Source organism: Salmo salar, chromosome 01 (genome assembly GCF_965601325.2).
Source record: "Salmo salar chromosome 01, fSalSal1, whole genome shotgun sequence".
Classification (NCBI taxonomy): domain Eukaryota; kingdom Metazoa; phylum Chordata; class Actinopteri; order Salmoniformes; family Salmonidae; genus Salmo; species Salmo salar.
Window position 1 is genome coordinate 95,575,756 of NC_138291.1, and position 20,034 is coordinate 95,595,789.

General features: G+C 39.7%; 1 protein-coding gene across 1 annotated transcript in view; it reads left to right on the forward strand.

The window, feature by feature from the left end:
- LOC106610530 (heparan sulfate glucosamine 3-O-sulfotransferase 3A1) overlaps window positions 1–17,132 on the forward strand; it is a 122,188-nt gene extending 105,056 nt beyond the window's left edge. Inside the window, exon 2 of the mRNA XM_014209920.3 lies at window positions 14,953–17,132. Within this exon, the coding sequence (XP_014065395.1) occupies window positions 14,953–15,574 (622 nt within the window). The 3' untranslated portion in view covers window positions 15,575–17,132. The remainder of the gene's footprint in view (window positions 1–14,952) is intronic.
- Window positions 17,133–20,034: the final 2,902 nt, after the last annotated feature.

Genomic DNA, 20,034 nt, shown 5'->3' on the forward strand with positions numbered 1-20,034 from the left:
TCCAACCACAGACCCAGTCCAACACCAGACCCAGTATAACCAGAGACCCAATCCAAACCCAGCCCCAGTCAAACCCCAGACCCTTTCTGATTGATCTGTGAGTAAAGCAGGAGGGATTTGCTTACTTGCTAGTTTAGTTTTTTTGTTATATATTTGTTTCTGTTCATAATTTGTGCTATACCTCAATATGTACTCTATGCAGCCTGAAAAATTGTATGTAGTGGGAGGGAGGGAGGGAGGGAGGGAGGGAGGGAGGGAGGGAGGGAGGGAGGGAGGGAGGGAGAATGAAGAGGAAGATGAGGAGTAGAAGGAGGAGGAATGGGTATTGGTACTGTATATATTTGTATTTATTAGGGATCCCCCATCATACAGTACCACTACCCACTCTTCCTCCTCATTTTTACCACTACATATATATCGGCTGCATGGGTTTTGTAAGCGAAGTAACATGGATGGAGGGAGGCAGGGGAAACAAAAGCCGTGATGCATCAGACCACTTGTGCCAAAGTACTCTTTTTATAGACAACCTTACAAAGGACTCATTGACTGATCTCCTCTAGCATTACCTTGTCCTTCAGAATGTGTTCAAACAGGGAATAGAGTAACCCCCAATGAGTTTTGGCAGGCTACATTGCCTAGTTAGTAGAACCATATGAGGGTATTCTCACAGAGTACAATTTATGCCATGTTCTGTCGCACATACTTTCTCCATAAAAATGATGTTGGTTATTTGTTTGTGCTCTCATAAATTTCCCACTCAACCTGTCATGTTCATTTTCTAATGAAAATCTGACACCATAAATCCTCAATTCACTTTCCACTTTCCGCCATATCTTTAAGTGAGTTTCAGCATCAAAATGTTAATATAAAAACTGCTTAGACTTACATACTGTATATCCGTACTCCATTCTGCTCTGTAGTCACGTTGTTTCATGAGTTGATGCCTGCTGTCTGTATTTCATGCATCAGTGTGTATGGGGAGTCATATTTTAGCAGTGCAAAGAAGACATCAAAGCAGCTCTTTGGAGATGCAGTAAATCTTAGGCACTTGGAAGGTACCTCGTTCGTTACATCACCTACGCTGCCAATAAAGTTTAATTAGACTGCATGCGGTTCCTGTTGGAATTGAAATAAATGCTCTTGTGTAGCCTACATGAACAACAGCCACTCTCTTTTCTCTTCCATGTATAGTCATCCCAGACCTGTGAATGAATCTATCATTGATCAACTTCAAACTCTATCCCCACTCAATCCCCAGTCTTTATTCCTTGGGAAGACATTTAGAGATGATTGTCTTTCTTTAGCATTGCAGAGTTTATTCAAACTACAAATCCTCCATATACTGAAATATGCATGGGAGCCAAACATCTGGAAAGTTCTGCTTTGTAGAAGAAGACCATGGGTATAGTTATTATTATATTACTATAATGGTTATGGTTATTATTATATTACAATAATGGTTATGGTTATTAATATATTACCATAAAGGTGATGGTTATTATTATGGTTATTAATGTGTTACTGTAATGGCTATGGTTATTAGTATGTGCATTATTATATTACTATACTGGTTATGGTTACAATAATGGTTATGATTATTATTATGTGTATTATTATACTACTATAATTGTTATGGCTGTTAATTATAACTAATGGTTATGGTTATAATTATGTGTATTATTATATTACTATACTGGTTATGGTTATTATTATGTGTATTATTATATTACTATAATGGTTATGGTTATTATTATGTGTATTATTATATTACTATACTGGTTATGTTTATTATTATGTTTATTATTATATTACTATAATGGTTACGAATATTCATATATTACTATAATGGTTATGGTTATTATTATTATGTGTATTAAATAACAATTATGGTAATTATCATGTTTGTTATTATATTACTATAATGGTTATGGTTATTACTATGTTTATTATTATATTACTGTAATGGTTATGGTTATTATTACGTTTTTTATTTTATTACTTTAATGGCTATGAATAGTATTATGTTTATTAATATACTATTCTGATACTATCCTGATACTATCCTAACACTATTCTGATTCTGTTCTGATTCTGTTCTGATACTGTCTTGATACTATCCTGATAATATCCTGATACTATCATGATGCTGTCCTCATACTATTCTGATACTAACCCGATACTGTCCTGACACTCTTCTGATACTGTCCTGATACTATCCTGATACTATCCTGAGAGTACCCTGATATTATCCTGATGTTATCCTGATACTATCCTGATACTATCCTAATACTATCCTGATACTATTCAGATACCATCCTGATACTATTCTGACACTATCTTGAAACTATCCTAAAACTATTTTGATAATATCCTGATACTAATCTGATACTATCTTGATACATTTCTGATACTATCCTGATACTATCCTGATACTGATCCTGATACTATCCTGATATTATTCAGATACAATCCTGATACTCTTCTGACACTATCCTGACACTATCTTGATACTATCCTAAAACTGTTTTGATTATATCCTGATACTATTCTAAAACTATCTTGATACTTTTCTGATACTATCCTTAAACTATCCCAATACTATCCTGTTTCTATTCTGATACATCCTGATACTACCCTGATACTATCTTGATACTATCTTGATACTATTCTGATAGTATCCTGATACTGTCCTGACACTATCCTGATACTATTCTCATACTATCCTGATACAATTCTCATACTATCCTGATACTATCATGATACTATCCTAATACTATCCTGATACTGTTCTGATTCCGTCCTGATACTCTCCTGATAGTATCATGATACTATCTCGATATTATCCTAAAACTATTTTGATAATATCCTGATACTATTCTAAAACTATCTTGATACTTTTCTGAAACTGTCCTTATACCACCCTGATACTATCTTGATACTATCTTGATAGTATCTTGATACTATCCTGATACTATTCTCATACTATCCTGATACTATTCTCATACTATCCTGATACTGTTCTGATTCTGTCCTGACACTCTCCTGATGGTATCATGATACTATCATGATACTATCCTATACCATTCTGATACTTACCCGATACTATCCTGATACTCTTCTGCTTATATCCTGATACTATTCTGACACGATCCTGATACTATCTTGATACTATCCTAAAACTATTTTGACTATATCCTGATACTATTCTGAAACTAACTTGATACTTTTCTGATAGTATTGGGATAGTTTATGGATACTATCTTGATGCTATCCTGATACTATTCTCATACTATCCTGATAATATTCTCATACTATCCTAATACTATCATGATACTATCCTAATACTATCCTGATACTGTTCTGACTCTGTCTTGATACTCTCCTGATTGTATCATGGTACTATCCTCATACCATTCTGATACTAACCCGATACTATCCTAATGCTCTTCTGATTTTATCCTGATACTATCTTAACACTATTCTGATAGTATCCTGATACTATCCTGATACCTTTCTCATACTATCCTGATAATATTATCATACTATCTATCCTGTTACTATCCTGATACTATCATGATACTATCCTTATACTATCCGGATATTGTTCTGATTCTATCCTGATACTCTCCTGATAGTATCATGACACTATCATGATACTATCCTCAAACTCTTCTGATTCTATCCTGATACGATTATGATACTATCTTGAAACTTATCTGATACTATCCTGATACTGATATAATACTGATCCTGATACTATCCTGATACTATTCAGAAACAATCCTGATTCTCTTCTGACACTATCCTGATACTATCTCGATACTATCATGATCATGATACATGATACCATCATGATACTATCCTCTAACCATTCTGATACTAACCTGATGCTATCCTGATACTCTTCTGATTCTATCTTGATACTATCTTGATACTATCTTGATACTATTCTGATAGTATCCTGATACTATCCTGATACTATTCAGAAACAATCCTGATTCTCTTCTGAAACTATCCTGATACTATCTTGATACTTTTCTAAAACTATTTTGATTATATCCTGATACTATTCTGAAACTATCTTGATACTTTTCTATTACTATCCTTATACTATCCCGATACTATCATGATCATGATACATGATACTATCATGATACTATCCTCATACCATTCTGATACTAACCCGATACTATCCTGATACTCTTCTGATTCTATCCTGATACTATCCTCATACTTTTCTGATACTGTCCTGATACTATCCTTATACTATCCTGATAGTATCCCAATACTATCATAATACTATCCTCATAATATTCTGATACTATCCTGATGCCATCATGTTACTATCCTGATACTATTCTCATGGTATCCTGATACTATCCTGATACTATCATGATACTATCCTAATACTATCCTGATACTGTTCTGATTATGTCCTGATACTCTCCAGATAGTATCATGTTACTATCATGATACTATCCTCATACCATTCTGGTACTTACCCGATACTATCCAGATACTCTTCTGATTCAATCCTGATACTTTCCTGATACTATTCTATTATTGTCCTGCTACTATCCTTATACTATCCTGATAGTATCCGATACTATCATGATATTATCCTCATACTATTCTGATGCTATCCTGATACTATTCTGATACTATCCTGACACTATTCTGATACTTTTCTCATACTATTCTCATACATTCCTGATATGTTCATGAAACTATCCTAATTCTATCCTGATACTGATCTGATTCAGTCCTGATACTGTCCTGATACTCTCCTAAAACTATCTAGATACTCTCATGATACTATACCCATACTATTCTGTTACTAACCCGATACTATCCTGATACTATCATGATACTGTTCCGATACTGTCCTGATACTATCCTCGTACTATTCTGATACTATCCTGATACTATCTTGATACTATCCTGATAGTGTCCTGATACAATCCTGATACTGTCCTGATACTGTCCTGATACTGTCCTGATACTGTACTGATTCTATTCTGATTCTGTTCTTACTGTAATCAGGTTGCATTAACCTCAGTGGTTGGATTCCAAACTGCACCGTATTTCCTTTATTGTGCACTGTGCACTACACTTGACCAGGGCCCATAGGGCTCAGTGTGCCATTTGCAACACAACTTATATCTGATGCTTATGTTCAGGGGCTGGTGGATAGCCTCAAAGAACCACAGTCCCATTCCTGTACTCTGCACCTCCTTCAGTACCCCCCTTTCCCAAAACTCCCAGTTTTTCCAGAGATCTTGATTGGAATATTCTTGGAATCAGGAGGGAATAAGCAGGAAATCTGAATTCATCCAAACAGGATATCTGAAAAACCCTGGAATTTTTTGAAAGTTACCAGAATGTTGTAACTCTGCACTGCACATAGGAGAGCAGACCACGGACCAGGGTGATAGCCAGGCCACGGAGGTGATGGGGCAAAGAATTCCAGGCAGAAACATAGATATTGAAACAAACTATTTCAAAAATCTCTCTGCAATACAGCATGCAATAGAGCATGCTGGGAAATATGATAGTGATGGGTATGATGATGGGTGTGGTTTTGATTCAAAGTGATGTGTATTAGTTTTAGGCCCCAGTATTATGGTAAAACTAGGCCCTCAAAATAAGTCCTCACAAAATATGTATGGTATTATGTTAAATACAGTAAATATATTTTTTACAATAACATATTCGCTTAGGATCTCACTTGGTGAAGTCCATAAGACTGAAAATTAGTGCAACAACCATGTCTCTGTCACTAACAAGTACAGTCATGGGCGGTAACTGTTACAATAAACTCGAAAGGCAAGACACTCTGTGAAATATTTGAATGAGGCAGAGTGTTAATTTAACACTGTTCCGGTGTCAAAATGGGTCCACAGACTCAAAACCTTCAGTGTTGATTTAACACTCTTAGTGTAAATATATATTTTAAAACTGGAGAACTAACTGTGTGTAGGTGTGCTGCCTCACCCTGATCTTGTGACATGAGGCTGCCCGGTTAGAGTCACTCAGGATGCTAAGCCTTTTATACCTTGGAAGCATCTGCACCCTGAAGGGCAGGAAAGGCACATAAACCATGGAGGGACACTTCAAAGTGAAAGCTCTCTGTGTATCACACAGGTGGTTGGTGGCACCTTAATTGGGGAGGACGGGTCTCACATATATCAAACACATGGTGTCCATGTGTTTGATACAGTTACATTCACTCCATTCTTGACTTCCAGTCCTCCCCTCAGTAGCCTCCTGTGGTGGATAAATCTTGGCAAAACATAAACGATTTTAAACACATTTAGGTGTCATAGTGGAACCAAAAAGACACTGGCCAAATTGAACGTGGTCATTTTTTGGGTGAAACCAAATCCTCTGTTTTCAGGCTGGATATTGACATTTATTCAAATATCTTGACTTTCCCAGCATCAGAGCAAGAGGAAAATCTTGGAGACAAGCTTAAGGGCGTGGTGAAGTCATCCACTTCACAGTCTGACAGCTGGCATCTCTCAGAAGCACTCTCACTCTGATAAACACATCTCTTTAGTGGCATCTCAGATGCCTCGTTTTCTTTAGCTGCATGGAGGTTAAACTGAGCATAATCTTTTACCTGCCTGTTTGTGAGACAGAAAAACGGTGCTGCCATCACATTAGGAAAGTAGCAAGTTTGGTGGCGGAGGATGGCTGTGGGGAGCCGAGGCATATCTGCTACTGTGTGTCGCTTTATAAAGGCCCTGAGATTGAAAAGATGAGTAGGCCTCACCCTCCTCTCATCTTTTCTTCCTCCCCATTTTGACCAGCCAGGGGACCTGACAGAGGCTGGGCCCGCCTCCTTCCCCTAGCACAGCTCAGTAGTTCCGTCATGGACAGTAAAATGCATCTGCCATGGGAGCAGCGCAGGCAGGCCACTTTGTCAGCACACACACACACACACACACCCTGGGCTTTAACCTCTTATGGCTAGGGGGCAGTATTTTCACGGCTGGATAAAAAACGTACCCGAATTAGTCTGGTTACTAATCCTACCCAGTAACTAGAATATGCATATACTTATTATATATGGATAGAAAACACCCTAAAGTTTCTAAAACTGTTTGAATGGTGTCTGTGAGTATAACAGAACTCAAATGGCAGGTCAAAACCTGAGAGATTCCTTTACAGGAAGTGGCCTGTCTGACCATTTCTGGAACCTCTTTGCCATCTCTATCTTTTACTAATGATCTCTGCTCTAACGTGACACTTCCTACGTCGTCCATAGGCGCTCAGAGCCCGGGAAAAAACAGAATGTCGTCATCCCAGCCCCAGGCTGAAACACATTATCGCCTTTCTCAAGTGGCCGATCAAGGGACTGTGGGCTTAGGCACGTGACCTGGCCGCCCCCGTCTTTGTGATTTTTTTCCTCTGTTTGCCGAAAAGGAGATTCCCGGTCGGAATATTATCGCTTTTCTACGAGAAAAATGGCATAAAAATTGATTTTAAACAGCGGTTGACATGCTTTGAAGTACGGTAATGGAATAGTTTGAATTTTTTTGTCACGAATTGCGCCATGCGCACGACCCTTCTTTACCATTTCGGATAGTGTCTGGAACGCACGAACAAAATGCCGCTATTCGGATATAACGATGGATTATTTTGGACCAAACCAACATTTGTTATTGAAGTAGCAGTCCTGGGAGTGCATTCTGACGAAGACAACAAAGGTAATGAAACTTTTGTAATAGTAAATCGGAGTTTGATCAGGGCTAAACTTGGTCGGTGTCTAAATGGCTAGCCGTGATGGCTGGGCTATCTACTGAGAATATTGCAAAATGTGCTTTCACCGAAAAGCTATTTTAAAATCGGACATATCGAGTGCATAGAGGAGTTCTGTATCTATAATTCTTAAAATAATTGTTATGTTTTTTGTGAACGTTTATCGTGAGTAATTTAGTAAATTCACCGGATGTTTGCGGGGGTATGCTAGTTCTGAACGTCACATGCTAATGTAAAAAGCTGGTTTTTTATATAAATATGAACTCGATTGAACAAAACATGCATGCATTGTATAACATAATGTCCTAGGGTTGTCATCTGATGAAGATCATCAAAGGTTAGTGCTGCATTTAGCTGTGGTTTTGTTTTTTGTGACATTATATGCTAGCTTGAAAAATGGGTGTCTGATTATTTCTGGCTTGGTACTCTGCTGACATAATCTAATGTTTTGCTTTCGCTGTAAAGCCTTTTTGAAATCGGACAGTGTGGTTAGATAAAGGAGAGTCTTGTCTTTAAAATGCTGTGAAATAGTCATATGTTTGAAAAATTGAAGTTTTTGTATTTTTGAGGAATTTGTAATTCGCGCCACACCTATCATTGGATATTGGAGCAGGTGTTCCGCTAGCGGAACGTCTAGATGTAAGAGGTTTTAAGCAGAGCCACACCAGCAGAGTGATAGAGAGAGCTAGGATGAATAATTGAAGTGTGCATTCTGCAGAGGCTCTAAATGGCTGGGAGAAGGAGACGTTAATGATTCATGGGCTGCTTTTATCTGCTTTGGTTCAGGTCACTGTCCTGAAGGCACTCGGGGCAGCGGAGGAGAGGCGAGGGTGGAGAAGGAAGGGGAGACAGGGGAGAGAAGCTGGAAAGGTGGGGTGTCATGGCCGAATAGATTTTGTGAAAAATGGGCCCGCACAGATTAAGAAATATTGCCAAAGAAAATGTTAAAGCAAATATTAAGGCTGAGCGGCCTTCCCACTTTAACTTTTTTGCTGTAAATATTTGAGGTGGGATTTATGGGTATTCTTTCATCACCAGGATTTCATTTCCTAGGCTTTGTCCCAAATGGCACCCTATTCCCTACATAGTACACTGGTTTTGACCAGAAGTCTAAAGTAGTGCACAATATAGGGAATGTGATGCCATTGTGGAAACAGCCCTTGAGTCCAACAGGACTCAAGGGCTTTTGCTGTGACTACCATGTCTCTGCTATGGTCTGTTCACTCATCTGCAGCTGTTTAGAAGGCGCCCCGAAACATAGGGTTTCTCTTTTCCAAATCAAGTGTCCAATAAATGTGATATTAAAACTGAGAAGAAAAAAAATCTCTAATCACAATATTATGCGGCCTGATACGAACACTTTTCATTTTTAATATCTACTGAATAAGAAACAGCGAATAGGTCCATGCAGCAATTAATCAAATTGTGGTTCTAAAATAGTCTATTTGATGACGTTCCAGATCCAGATTCAGATAAGCTTAGAAACATGTTCTTCCACTGCTGCGTGTCACGAACGAAGGATGAGTTTTTTTCTGCTTTGGAAAGGTTGTTAACGCTGTTGTATTTTTATAGTGGTACAGGGCATTCAGGGCCGGCTCCAAGCATAAGAGACAAAAGCTTTTTGGGGAACTCAGTCGGGGTCTCAACTACTGTAGAGAGTAAGAATAGTAGAATACATCAGATGCAATTTAGAAATGTGGTTGTTCATCATTCGGCAGGTTTTCTCTTGTTATGTCAGTCACAGACAGTCACTCACTGACTACCTATGATTTGTTAGATGCCATATTGTATTATTAAACATGTCAGCTAACAATGGTAGTTAGTCTAGCCAGGTATCTAAACTTGTTGTAATCATGACCAAATGCTGACCAGGCACGTCCCCTGGGCCCTGACCTCCAGTGGGCCCCCATTGATTTTGTTAGTCATTCTCACTCAGATATCAGATTAACATAACAAAAATCATGCCTAAATGTGTAGAACTGAAGGAATTTAGCTGAAAACTGCAATATTTTACTTGTGATGCGCCCTGGTCAAAAGTAGTGCACTATATAATCAGGGAATAGGCTGCATTAGGAAACACTACCGTAGAACAGATATCGCTCCCACGCACTACACAACTCTCAATACTCTGACACACTACACAACTATCAATACTCTGACATGCTACACAACTATCAATACGCTGATGCACTACACCCCTATCAATACTCCCACACACTACACAGCTATCAATACTCTGACACACTGCACAACTATCAATACTCTGATGCACTACACAACTATCAATACTCTGATTTTATTTTTATTTTTTATTTCACCTTTATTTAACCAGGTTGGCTGGTTGAGAGCAAGTTCTCATTTGCAACTGCAACCTGGCCAAGATAAAGCAAAGCAGTTAGACACATACAACAACACAGAATTACACATGGAATAAACAAACATACAATCAATAATACAGTAGGAAAATCTATATACAGCATGTGCAAATGAGGTAGGATAAGAGAGGTAAGGCAATACATAGGCCATGGTGGTGAAGTAATTACAATATAGCAATTAAACACAAGAATGGTAGAATGTGCAGAAGATGAATGTGCAAGTAGAGGTATTGGGGTGCAAAGGAGCAAGATAAATAAATAAATACAGTATGGGGATGAGGTAGATTGGATGGGCTATTTACAGATGAGCTATGTACAGGTTCAGTGATCTGTGAGCTGCTCTGACAGCTAGTGCTTAAAGCTAGTGAGGGAGGTAAGTGTCTCCAGCTTTAGTGATTTTTCAGTTCGTTCCAGTCATTGGCAGCAGAGAACTGAAAGGAGAGGCGGCCAAAGGAGTAATTGGCTTTGGGGGTGACCAGTGAGATATACCTGCTGGAGCGCGTGCTACGGGTGGGTGCTGCTATGGTGACCAGTGAGCTGAGATAAGGCAGGGCTTTACCTAGCAGAGATTTGTAGATGACCTGGAGCCAGTGGGTTTGGCGACGAGTATGAAGCGAGGGCCAGCCAACGAGAACGTACAGGTCGCAGTGGTGGGTAGTATATGGAGCTTTGGTGACAGAAAGGATGGCACTGTGATAGACTGCATCCAATTTGTTGAGTAGAGTGTTGGAGGCTATTTTGTAAATGAAATCTCCGAAGTCGAGGATCGGTAGGATGTTCAGTTTTACGAGGGTATGTTTGGCAGCATGAGTGAAGGATGCTTTGTTGTGACGTAGGAAGCCGATTCTAGATTTAATTTTGGATTGGAGATTTTTAAAGTGAGTCTGGAAGGAGAGTTTACAGTCTAACCAGACACCTAGGTATTTGTAGTTGTCCACATATTCTCAGTCAGAACCGTCCAGAGTAGTGATGCTGGATCGGCGGGCGGGTGCGGGCAGCAATCGGTTGAAGAGCATTTAGTTTTACTTGCATTTAAGAGCAGTTGGAGGCCACGGAAGTAGAGTTGTATGGCATTGAAGCTCATCTGGAGGTTAGTTAACCTGTTAGGGCTAGGGGGCAGTATTTACACGGCCGGATAAAAAACGTACCCGATTTAGTCTGGTTATTACTACTGCCCAGAAACTAGAATATGCATATAATTATTGGCTTTGGATAGAAAACACCCTAAAGTTTCTAAAACTGTTTGAATGGTGTCTGTGAGTATAACAGAACTCATATGGCAGGCAAAAACCTGAGAAGATTCTGTACAGGAAGTGCCCTCTCTGACCATTCCTTGAGCTTCTTGACTCTTTTTATTGAAAACTTAGGATCTTTGCTGTAACATGACACTTCCTACAGCTCCCATAGGCTCTCAGAACCCGGGAAAAGGCTGAATGATGTCGAGGCAGGCCCTGGCTGAAAAACATTAGCGCGTTTGGATAGTGGTCGGTCAGAGTACTATGAGACTGAGGCGCGTGCACGAGGCGACCCCATGTTTTTATTTTCTCTCTCTTTGTACTAAAACACAGATTCCCGGTCGGAATATTATCGCTTTTTTACGAGAAAAATGGCATAAAAATTGATTTTAAACAGCGGTTGACATGCTTCGAAGTACGGTAATGGAATATTTAGAATTCTTTTGTCACGAAACGCGTCGTGCGCGTCACCCTTCTTTACACTTCGGATAGTGTCTTGAACGCACGAACAAAACAGAGGATATTTGAACATAACTATGGATTATTTTGAACCAAACCAACATTTGTTATTGAAGTAGAAGTCCTGGGAGTGCATTCTGACGAAGAACAGCAAAGGTAATAACATTTTTCTTATAGTAAATCTGACTTTGGTGAGGGCTAAACTTGGTGGGTGTCTAAATAGCTAGCCCTGTGATGCCGGGCTATCTACTTAGAATATTGCAAAATGTGCTTTCACCGAAAAGCTATTTTAAAATCGGACATAGCGAGTGCATAGAGGAGTTCTGTATCTACAATTCTTAAAATAATTGTTATGTTTTTTGTGAACGTTTATCGTGAGTAATTTAGTAAATTCACCGGAAGTTTGCGGGGGGTATGCTAGTTCTGAACGTCACATGTTAATGTAAAAAGCTGGTTTTTGATATAAATATGAACTTGATTGAACAAAACATGCATGTATTGTTTAACATAATGTCCTAGGTGTGTCATCTGATGAAGATCATCAAAGGTTAGTGCTGCATTTAGCTGTGGTTTGGGTTTATGTGACATTATATGCTAGCTTGAAAAATGGGTGTCTGATTATTTCTGGCTTGGTACTCTGCTGACATAATCTAATGTTTTGCTTTCGTTGTAAAGCCTTTTTGAAATCGGACAGTGTGGTTAGATTAACGAGAGTCTTGTCTTTAAAATGGTGTAAAATAGTCATATGTTTGAGAAATTGAAATATTAGCATTTCTAAGGTATTTGAATAACGCGCCACAGGATTCCACTGACTTTTACGTAGGTGGGACGATTTCGTCCCACCGACCCTAGAGAGGTTAACCTCTTGGGGCTAGGTGGGACGCTAGCGTGCCACCCGTGGTGCACTCCATCAACAGCAGGTGCATTTCAAGAGCGGCAAATTTGAATCCAAATAAATGTCAAAATTCAAATTTTTCAAAAATACAACTATTTTACACCATTTGAAAGATAAACATCTCCTTAATCTAACCACGTTTTACGATTTCAAAAAGGTTTTACGGCGAAAGCATAAATTTAGAGTATGTTAGGACAGTACATTTACAAGAGTTGTGTGTAATGTTTTGTCAAGTCAAAGACAGGGTCACCAAAACCATAAAACCAGCTAAAATGATGCACTAACCTTTTACAATCTCCATCAGATGACACTCCTAGGACATTATGTTAGACAATGCATGCATTTTTAGTTCTATCAAGTTCATATTTATATCCAAAAACAGCGTTTTACTATGGCATTGATGTTGAGGAAATCGTTTCCCTCCAATAACCGGCAGTCAAGTCAGCGTCACAAATTAAATAATTAAAATTAGAAAACATTGGTAAAATATTATATTGTCATTTAAAGAATTATAGATTTACATCTCTTGAACTCAATCAACTTGCCAGATTTAAAAATAACCTTACTGGGAAATCACACTTTGCAATAATCTGAGCACTGCGCCCAGAAAAATACGCGTTGCGATACAGACTAGACGTCATGTTGGGGAGATCTAAAATCGAAAATACTATGTAAATAATCCATTACCTTTGATTCTCTTCATCAGATGTCACTTCCAGGTATCACAGGTCCATAACGAATGTAGTTTTGTTCAAAAAAGCTCATCATTTATGTCCAAAAATCTCCGTCTCGTTAGCACATGATGTAAGCCAGCCGGACTTCTCGTCATGAACGAGGGGAAAAAATATATTTCCGTTCGTTCAAACATGTCAAACGTTGTATAGCATAAATCATTAGGGCCTTTTTTAACCAGAACATGAATAATATTCAAGGTGGACGAATGCATACTCTTTTATAACGTATTGGAACGAGGGTACCCAACATGAACTCGCGCGCCAGGTGTCTAATGGGACATCATCGTTCCATGGCTTTTGTTCGGTCAGATCTCCCTCCAGAAGACTCAAAACACTTTGTAAAGGCTGGTGACATCTAGTGGAAGCAATAGGAAGTGCCAAAATATTCCTAAGCCCCTGTGTTTTTCAATGGGATAGGTTTAAAGTCAATACAACACATCAGGTATCCACTTCCTGTCAGAAAATGTCTCAGGGTTTTGCCTGCCAAATGAGTTCTGTTATACTCACAGACACCATTCAAACAGTTTTAGAAACTTTGGAGTGTTTTCTATCCAAAGCTAATAATTATATGCATATTCTAGTTTCTGGGCAGGAGTAATAATCACATTAAATCGGGTACGTTTTTTATCCGGCCGTGAAAATACTGCCCCTTAGCCCTAACAGGTTAAGGCATATTGAGCAGGGCTAGAGTCTCTCCAGTGAAATAAGACAATAATCACTAACCAGGACGGTAATGGACAAGGCATATTGATATTAGGGAGAGGCATGCGTAGTCGAGTGATCAATAGGGGTCCAGTGAGTGGTTGGGCTGGCAGGAGACACAGCGATTCAGACAGCTAGCAGGCCGTCGCTAGCAAGCTAGCAGACCGGGGCAAGCAAGCTAGCAGACCGGGGCTAGCAAGCTAGCAGACCGGCGTTAGCAAGCTAGCAGAAGGGCCTTAGAGGGACGACGCGATGTAGAAGCCAGTTAAGTACCCCCTCGAGCAGATTACGTCGTAGTCCAGTCGTGGTCGTCGTAGTGCAGTCGCAATGAACTACACATCTATCAATGCTCTCAGACGCACTACACAACTATCAATAATCTGACACCCTACACAACTATCAATACTCTGATGCACTACACAACTATCAAAACTCTGACTCACTTTACAACTGTCAATGCTCTGATGCACTACACAGCTATCAATACTCTGACACACTACACATCTATCAATACTCTCAGATGCACTACACAACTATCAACAAGTGTAGATGTGATACTGTACATTTGGCCCTGCTTTTCTGGCTGGTTTTAAAGCTTGCAGACTCTGTAGCTGCATGATAAAGAAAATTCAAGTCAAATCCAATGAAAATAAAGTGTTAGATGTGTTTGTTTTGGGTTTTCTCAGTCTCACATGTTTGTTGTACTTGTTGTTCTTGTCAAAGTTTATACGTAGGTCTGACAGTCAGTCAATCATGGTCTTCTCAACGTATCCCTCTCCTCTCTTCAGGGAGTTGATGCCCAAGACCCTGGAGGGCCAGATCACCATGGAGAAGACCCCCAGCTACTTTGTGACCAGAGAGGCCCCGGCCCGGATCTCCGCCATGTCCCGGGACACCAAGCTGATCGTGGTTGTGAGGGACCCCATCACCAGGGCCATCTCTGACTACACACAGACGCTGTCCAAGAACCCAAATATTCCCACCTTCGAGAGCTTGACCTTCAAAAACAGGACTACGCGGCTCATCGACACATCCTGGAGCGCCATCCAGATCGGCATCTATGCCAAGCACCTAGACAACTGGCTGCAGTACTTCCCCATGGGCCAGATCCTGTTTGTGAGCGGGGAGCGTCTGATCAGCGACCCGGCCGGAGAGCTGGGCCGGGTGCAGGACTTCCTGGGACTCAAGAGGATCATCACAGACAAACACTTCTACTTCAACCAGACCAAGGGCTTCTCCTGCCTCAAGAAGGCTGAGGGCAGCAGCAAGCCCCATTGCCTGGGAAAAACCAAAGGGCGGATCCACCCCAACATCCACCCAGAGGTGGTGCAGAGGCTACGGGACTTCTACAGGCCTTTCAACATGAAGTTCTACCAGATGACGGGACGTATGTTTGGTTGGGACGACTGATTTTGCATTGGTGGATTTACATTTTAGTCATTTAGCAGATACTCATATTGAGTGACTTACAGGAGCAATTATAGTTAAGTGCCTTGGTCAACAGATTGTCCACCTAGTCGGCTCAGGGATTCAAACCAGCGATCTTTCAGTTACTGGTCCAACACTCTTAACCGCTAAGCTACCTGCCGCCCCAGAATACAGATGACCAGAGAACACAGATGACTGTTGACACTGTAGTATAACCGTGGGACAGCAACAACACTAAGCCTAGAGGCATTATGTGTCTGTGAGAGCGGGGAAAAAGCCTTATCTGCTCTTACTGGCAATCCAGATACTTAACGTGTTTACTGTGTCTCAGAACCAATATCAGCTGAGGCTGGTTGAAGGAAATGGAGCCGGATTATCCCTTATAGTGCATGTGGTGGTTCTAATACAGAGAGATACTGCATCTCTACCTCTCCCTGTAGTTCCTGTCAGAGGGCTTTCTGTTTTGGAACCTTTCAGTGTTGCAAAAGACAAATATGTTGTTACTGTATAGGAGGTTATATGAAATCACACAGAGACTTTGGATAAAAAGTCTGAGTGATTCTATACCATATTTTAAAGCAAACCCAGATGCTATTCAAAGATTTGCATTTTCTAGAAACATTTTGAAAAGTTAAAAATACATGTAATTTATTTAAGATGGTGTACACATGCAGTATATAATATACATGTTGATATGCTTTATGTTTTCTGTGCTTATAGAATGTTGTTTTATACTGTACACATTGTTTTTCTTTATCATGTTTATTTAGGTTATTCATTTTAATCTGTATATGCGATTCCCGCACTATTTTCCTGCTGAGCTTCTAATTATAACCCTGCGAAGGTTTGTTATTCTGAGGGCAGTTTCCCCACGCTGAGTTAATGGAGTTGATTGAATTACAGTGTAGAGAGCGAGACAGAGTAAAGATAGCACTCAATGGAAGTGTCCAGTGGCAGCCTATTCTCTATAGAATGCACTACTTTTGACCAGGGCCCATGGGAATAGGGTGCCATTTGACCAGCATCCATAGGGAATAGGGTGACATTTGACTAGGGCCCATAGGGAATAGGGTGCTATTTGGGATGCATAGTGAATCAACTGTTGTATCAGTAACAGCAACTCCTCAACTAATGTTATAATGAGACCTCTAGTGGGCCTAACCAAACGATTTCTCAGATTTCCTCTTTATCATGCCTCCTTGTGAACTGAAAACAGTTGCTGTCATCCAGCCTTTCCTTGCCTAGGAGGCATCCGTGGATGGAGGTGTCTCTCTGTGTCTTTATAAAGGAGCCAGAGAACAATTGTGAAGTTGTGTTTTTGATTTGTATCTGCCTGGTTGTGAGCTTCCAAAGAGCCTCTCCCCTTTCAAATGTTCCTCAAAGGGAAACTTCATCATGCTCAGTGTTTTCAATATGAGTTCAGGGGGAAACATATCAATTTGCCATCACTCTTTATCATACGTACGTTATAATTTTGTCTATTTCATTTGAAGTCATGTTGGATTTCTAATCACACTTTATAAACAGTTCTATAAACATATGGTGAGTGACATTTGTGAAGTCCTGATCCTGCCTTATCATCCTCACCAGTGGGCCTGTTGGTATGCTTCAGAACAGTCACTCAATGGACCACAGTACAGCAGATGTATTCCTATGAGGTTACAGTGTTAAGGTACTGTTGCGTCAAAGTTATTTTGAGTAAAGGCTTATTTACACAGCAAAGAACTACAACTAGCTAGGCGAAATGGTGATCCTGCGTAGCAAAGATCTGTGTGCAGCCCCTCAATTATAAACCCTCTCCCATCTCCCCACTACACCTTCTCTAGTTGTCTCTGCTCATCTCTACCAAGCTTACAGGATGTCAAAGGAGGCTCCAGGGGCGGAAATCCCGGGGGGGACGGGGGGGACACGACCCCCCCTTCCTGGGAAAAATATGATTTGTCCCCCCCGAATATATCACTGAAACATAACTATGTAATTTAAATAATATTAATAATACACAATGAAAGCAATTGTGCTGATTATAGACACTTAACCTGTTAGGGCTAGGGGGCAGCATTTGCACGTCTGGATAAAAAAAATGTACCCGATTTAATCTGGTTACTAATCCTACCCAGTAACTAGAATATGCATATACTTATTATATATGGATAGAAAACACTCTAAAGTTTCTAAAACTGTTTGAATGGTGTCTGTGAGTATAACAGAACTCATTTGGCAGGCAAAACCCTGAGACATTTTCTGACAGGAAGTGGATACCTGATGTGTTGTATTACCTTTAAACCTATCCCATTGAAAAACACAGGGGCTGAGGAATATTTTGGCACTTCCTATTGCTTCCACTAGATGTCACCAGCCTTTACAAAGTGTTTTGAGTCTTCTGGAGGGAGATCTGACCGAACAAGAGCCATGGAACGATGATGTCCCATTAGACACCTGGCGCGCGAGTTCATGTTGGGTACCCTCGTTCCAATACGTTATAAAAGAGTATGCATTCGTCCACCTTGAATATTATTCATGTTCTGGTTAAAAAAGGCCCTAATGATTTATGCTATACAACGTTTGACATGTTTGAACGAACGTAAATATATTTTTTCCCCTCGTTCATGACGAGAAGTCCGGCTGGCTTAGATCATGTGCTAACAAGACGGAGATTTTTGGACATAAATGATGAGCTTTTTTGAACAAAACTACATTCGTTATGGACCTGTGATACCTGGAAGTGACATCTGATGAAGAGAATCAAAGGTAATGGATTATTTACATAGTATTTTCGATTTTAGATCTCCCCAACATGACGTCTAGTCTGTATCGCAACGCGTATTTTTCTGGGCGCAGTGCTCAGATTATTGCAAAGTGTGATTTCCCAGTAAGGTTATTTTTAAATCTGGCAAGTTGATTGCGTTCAAGAGATGTAAATCTATAATTCTTTAAATGACAATATAATATTTTACCAATGTTTTCTAATTTTAATTATTTAATTTGTGACGCTGACTTGACTGCCGGTTATTGGAGGGAAACGATTTCCTCAACATCAATGCCATAGTAAAATGCTGTTTTTGGATATAAATATGAACTTGATAGAACTAAAAATGCATGCATTGTCTAACATAATGTCCTAGGAGTGTCATCTGATGGAGATTGTAAAAGGTTAGTGCATCATTTTAGCTGGTTTTATGGTTTTGGTGACCCTGTCTTTGAATTGACAAAACATTACACACAACTCTTGTAAATGTACTGTCCTAACATACTCTAAATTTATGCTTTCGCCGTAAAACCTTTTTGAAATCGTAAAACGTGGTTAGATTAAAGAGATGTTTATCTTTCAAAGGGTGTAAAATAGTTGTATGTTTGAAAAATTTGAATTTTGACATTTATTTGGATTCAAATTTGCCGCTCTTGAAATGCACCAGCTGTAGATGGAGAACACCACGGGAGGCACGCTAGTGTCCCACCTAGCCCATAGAGGTTAATAGCGCCCCACCCTTTGCCTCACAATGGTTTGATCCACTGCCAGTTCCTTAGCTTGCTAGGTAACAGAGAGGTCGTATCTACTGTCTGAAAGGCACTCAATGCACGTAACTGACGTGAGGTTAATCCAGTCAATCGCGCACACACACTAGCTGAATATGCAGAGCTAGCGCGCAAATATTAACTATTAAGCTAGCTAGTACCTATTCCATTTATGTGGCGTCGTCAAAGATGGAATCTTTGCTATCATCAATTTATTCCAAGATCAGCATGCAGATGATGTAAGTTAGTGCTTCAAAGTCCCTGTGATAAGGTTAGCGATAAACTGAAATCCAAACTGAACAGAACTACACTCTCTTCTACCATTGTCTTAAATATATTTAATGGTCTCGTTGCAAAAGCTAAATTGTCGCAAGGGAACTTTTATTTATTTATTTTATTTCACCTTTATTTAACCCGGGTAGCAAAGATTATAGCAAACACCACTGAAACTGAATTGGTGCTCGCTAGCTTTGCAAATTCAGCTATTGTTGGAAGCCAGCCAATATGAAACAAACTATTAAAATTACAAAAGGTTGCAGCAAATGTTGTGTAAATGGTGAACTCATACAGCTGTCAACTCTTGTCATTTTAATCCATTTCACATTTGCTAGCTACCTTTTAGATCGAAGCCCAAATAGAATGATTGAAGATGATAGAAGCCCATCTCCTACTGTAAATAACCTACACACTGTGTGTGTAGCCAGCCAGCCAGCCAGGTAGAAAAATGGCAGAAAAATAAAAGACGGACATCAGAGTATTTTTCAATACACCAAAACGCATAGTAAGAACCCTAGTAGCCTAATATCTCAAAGACAAGTTGATAAAATGTTCATAAGAAAGAAATGAAATTCTAATGGAAATGTTTCACAATGATGTCATTAGGCAGAGCAGGCTACAGATGGCACACAGACAGCAGAGTTGGGGACAGA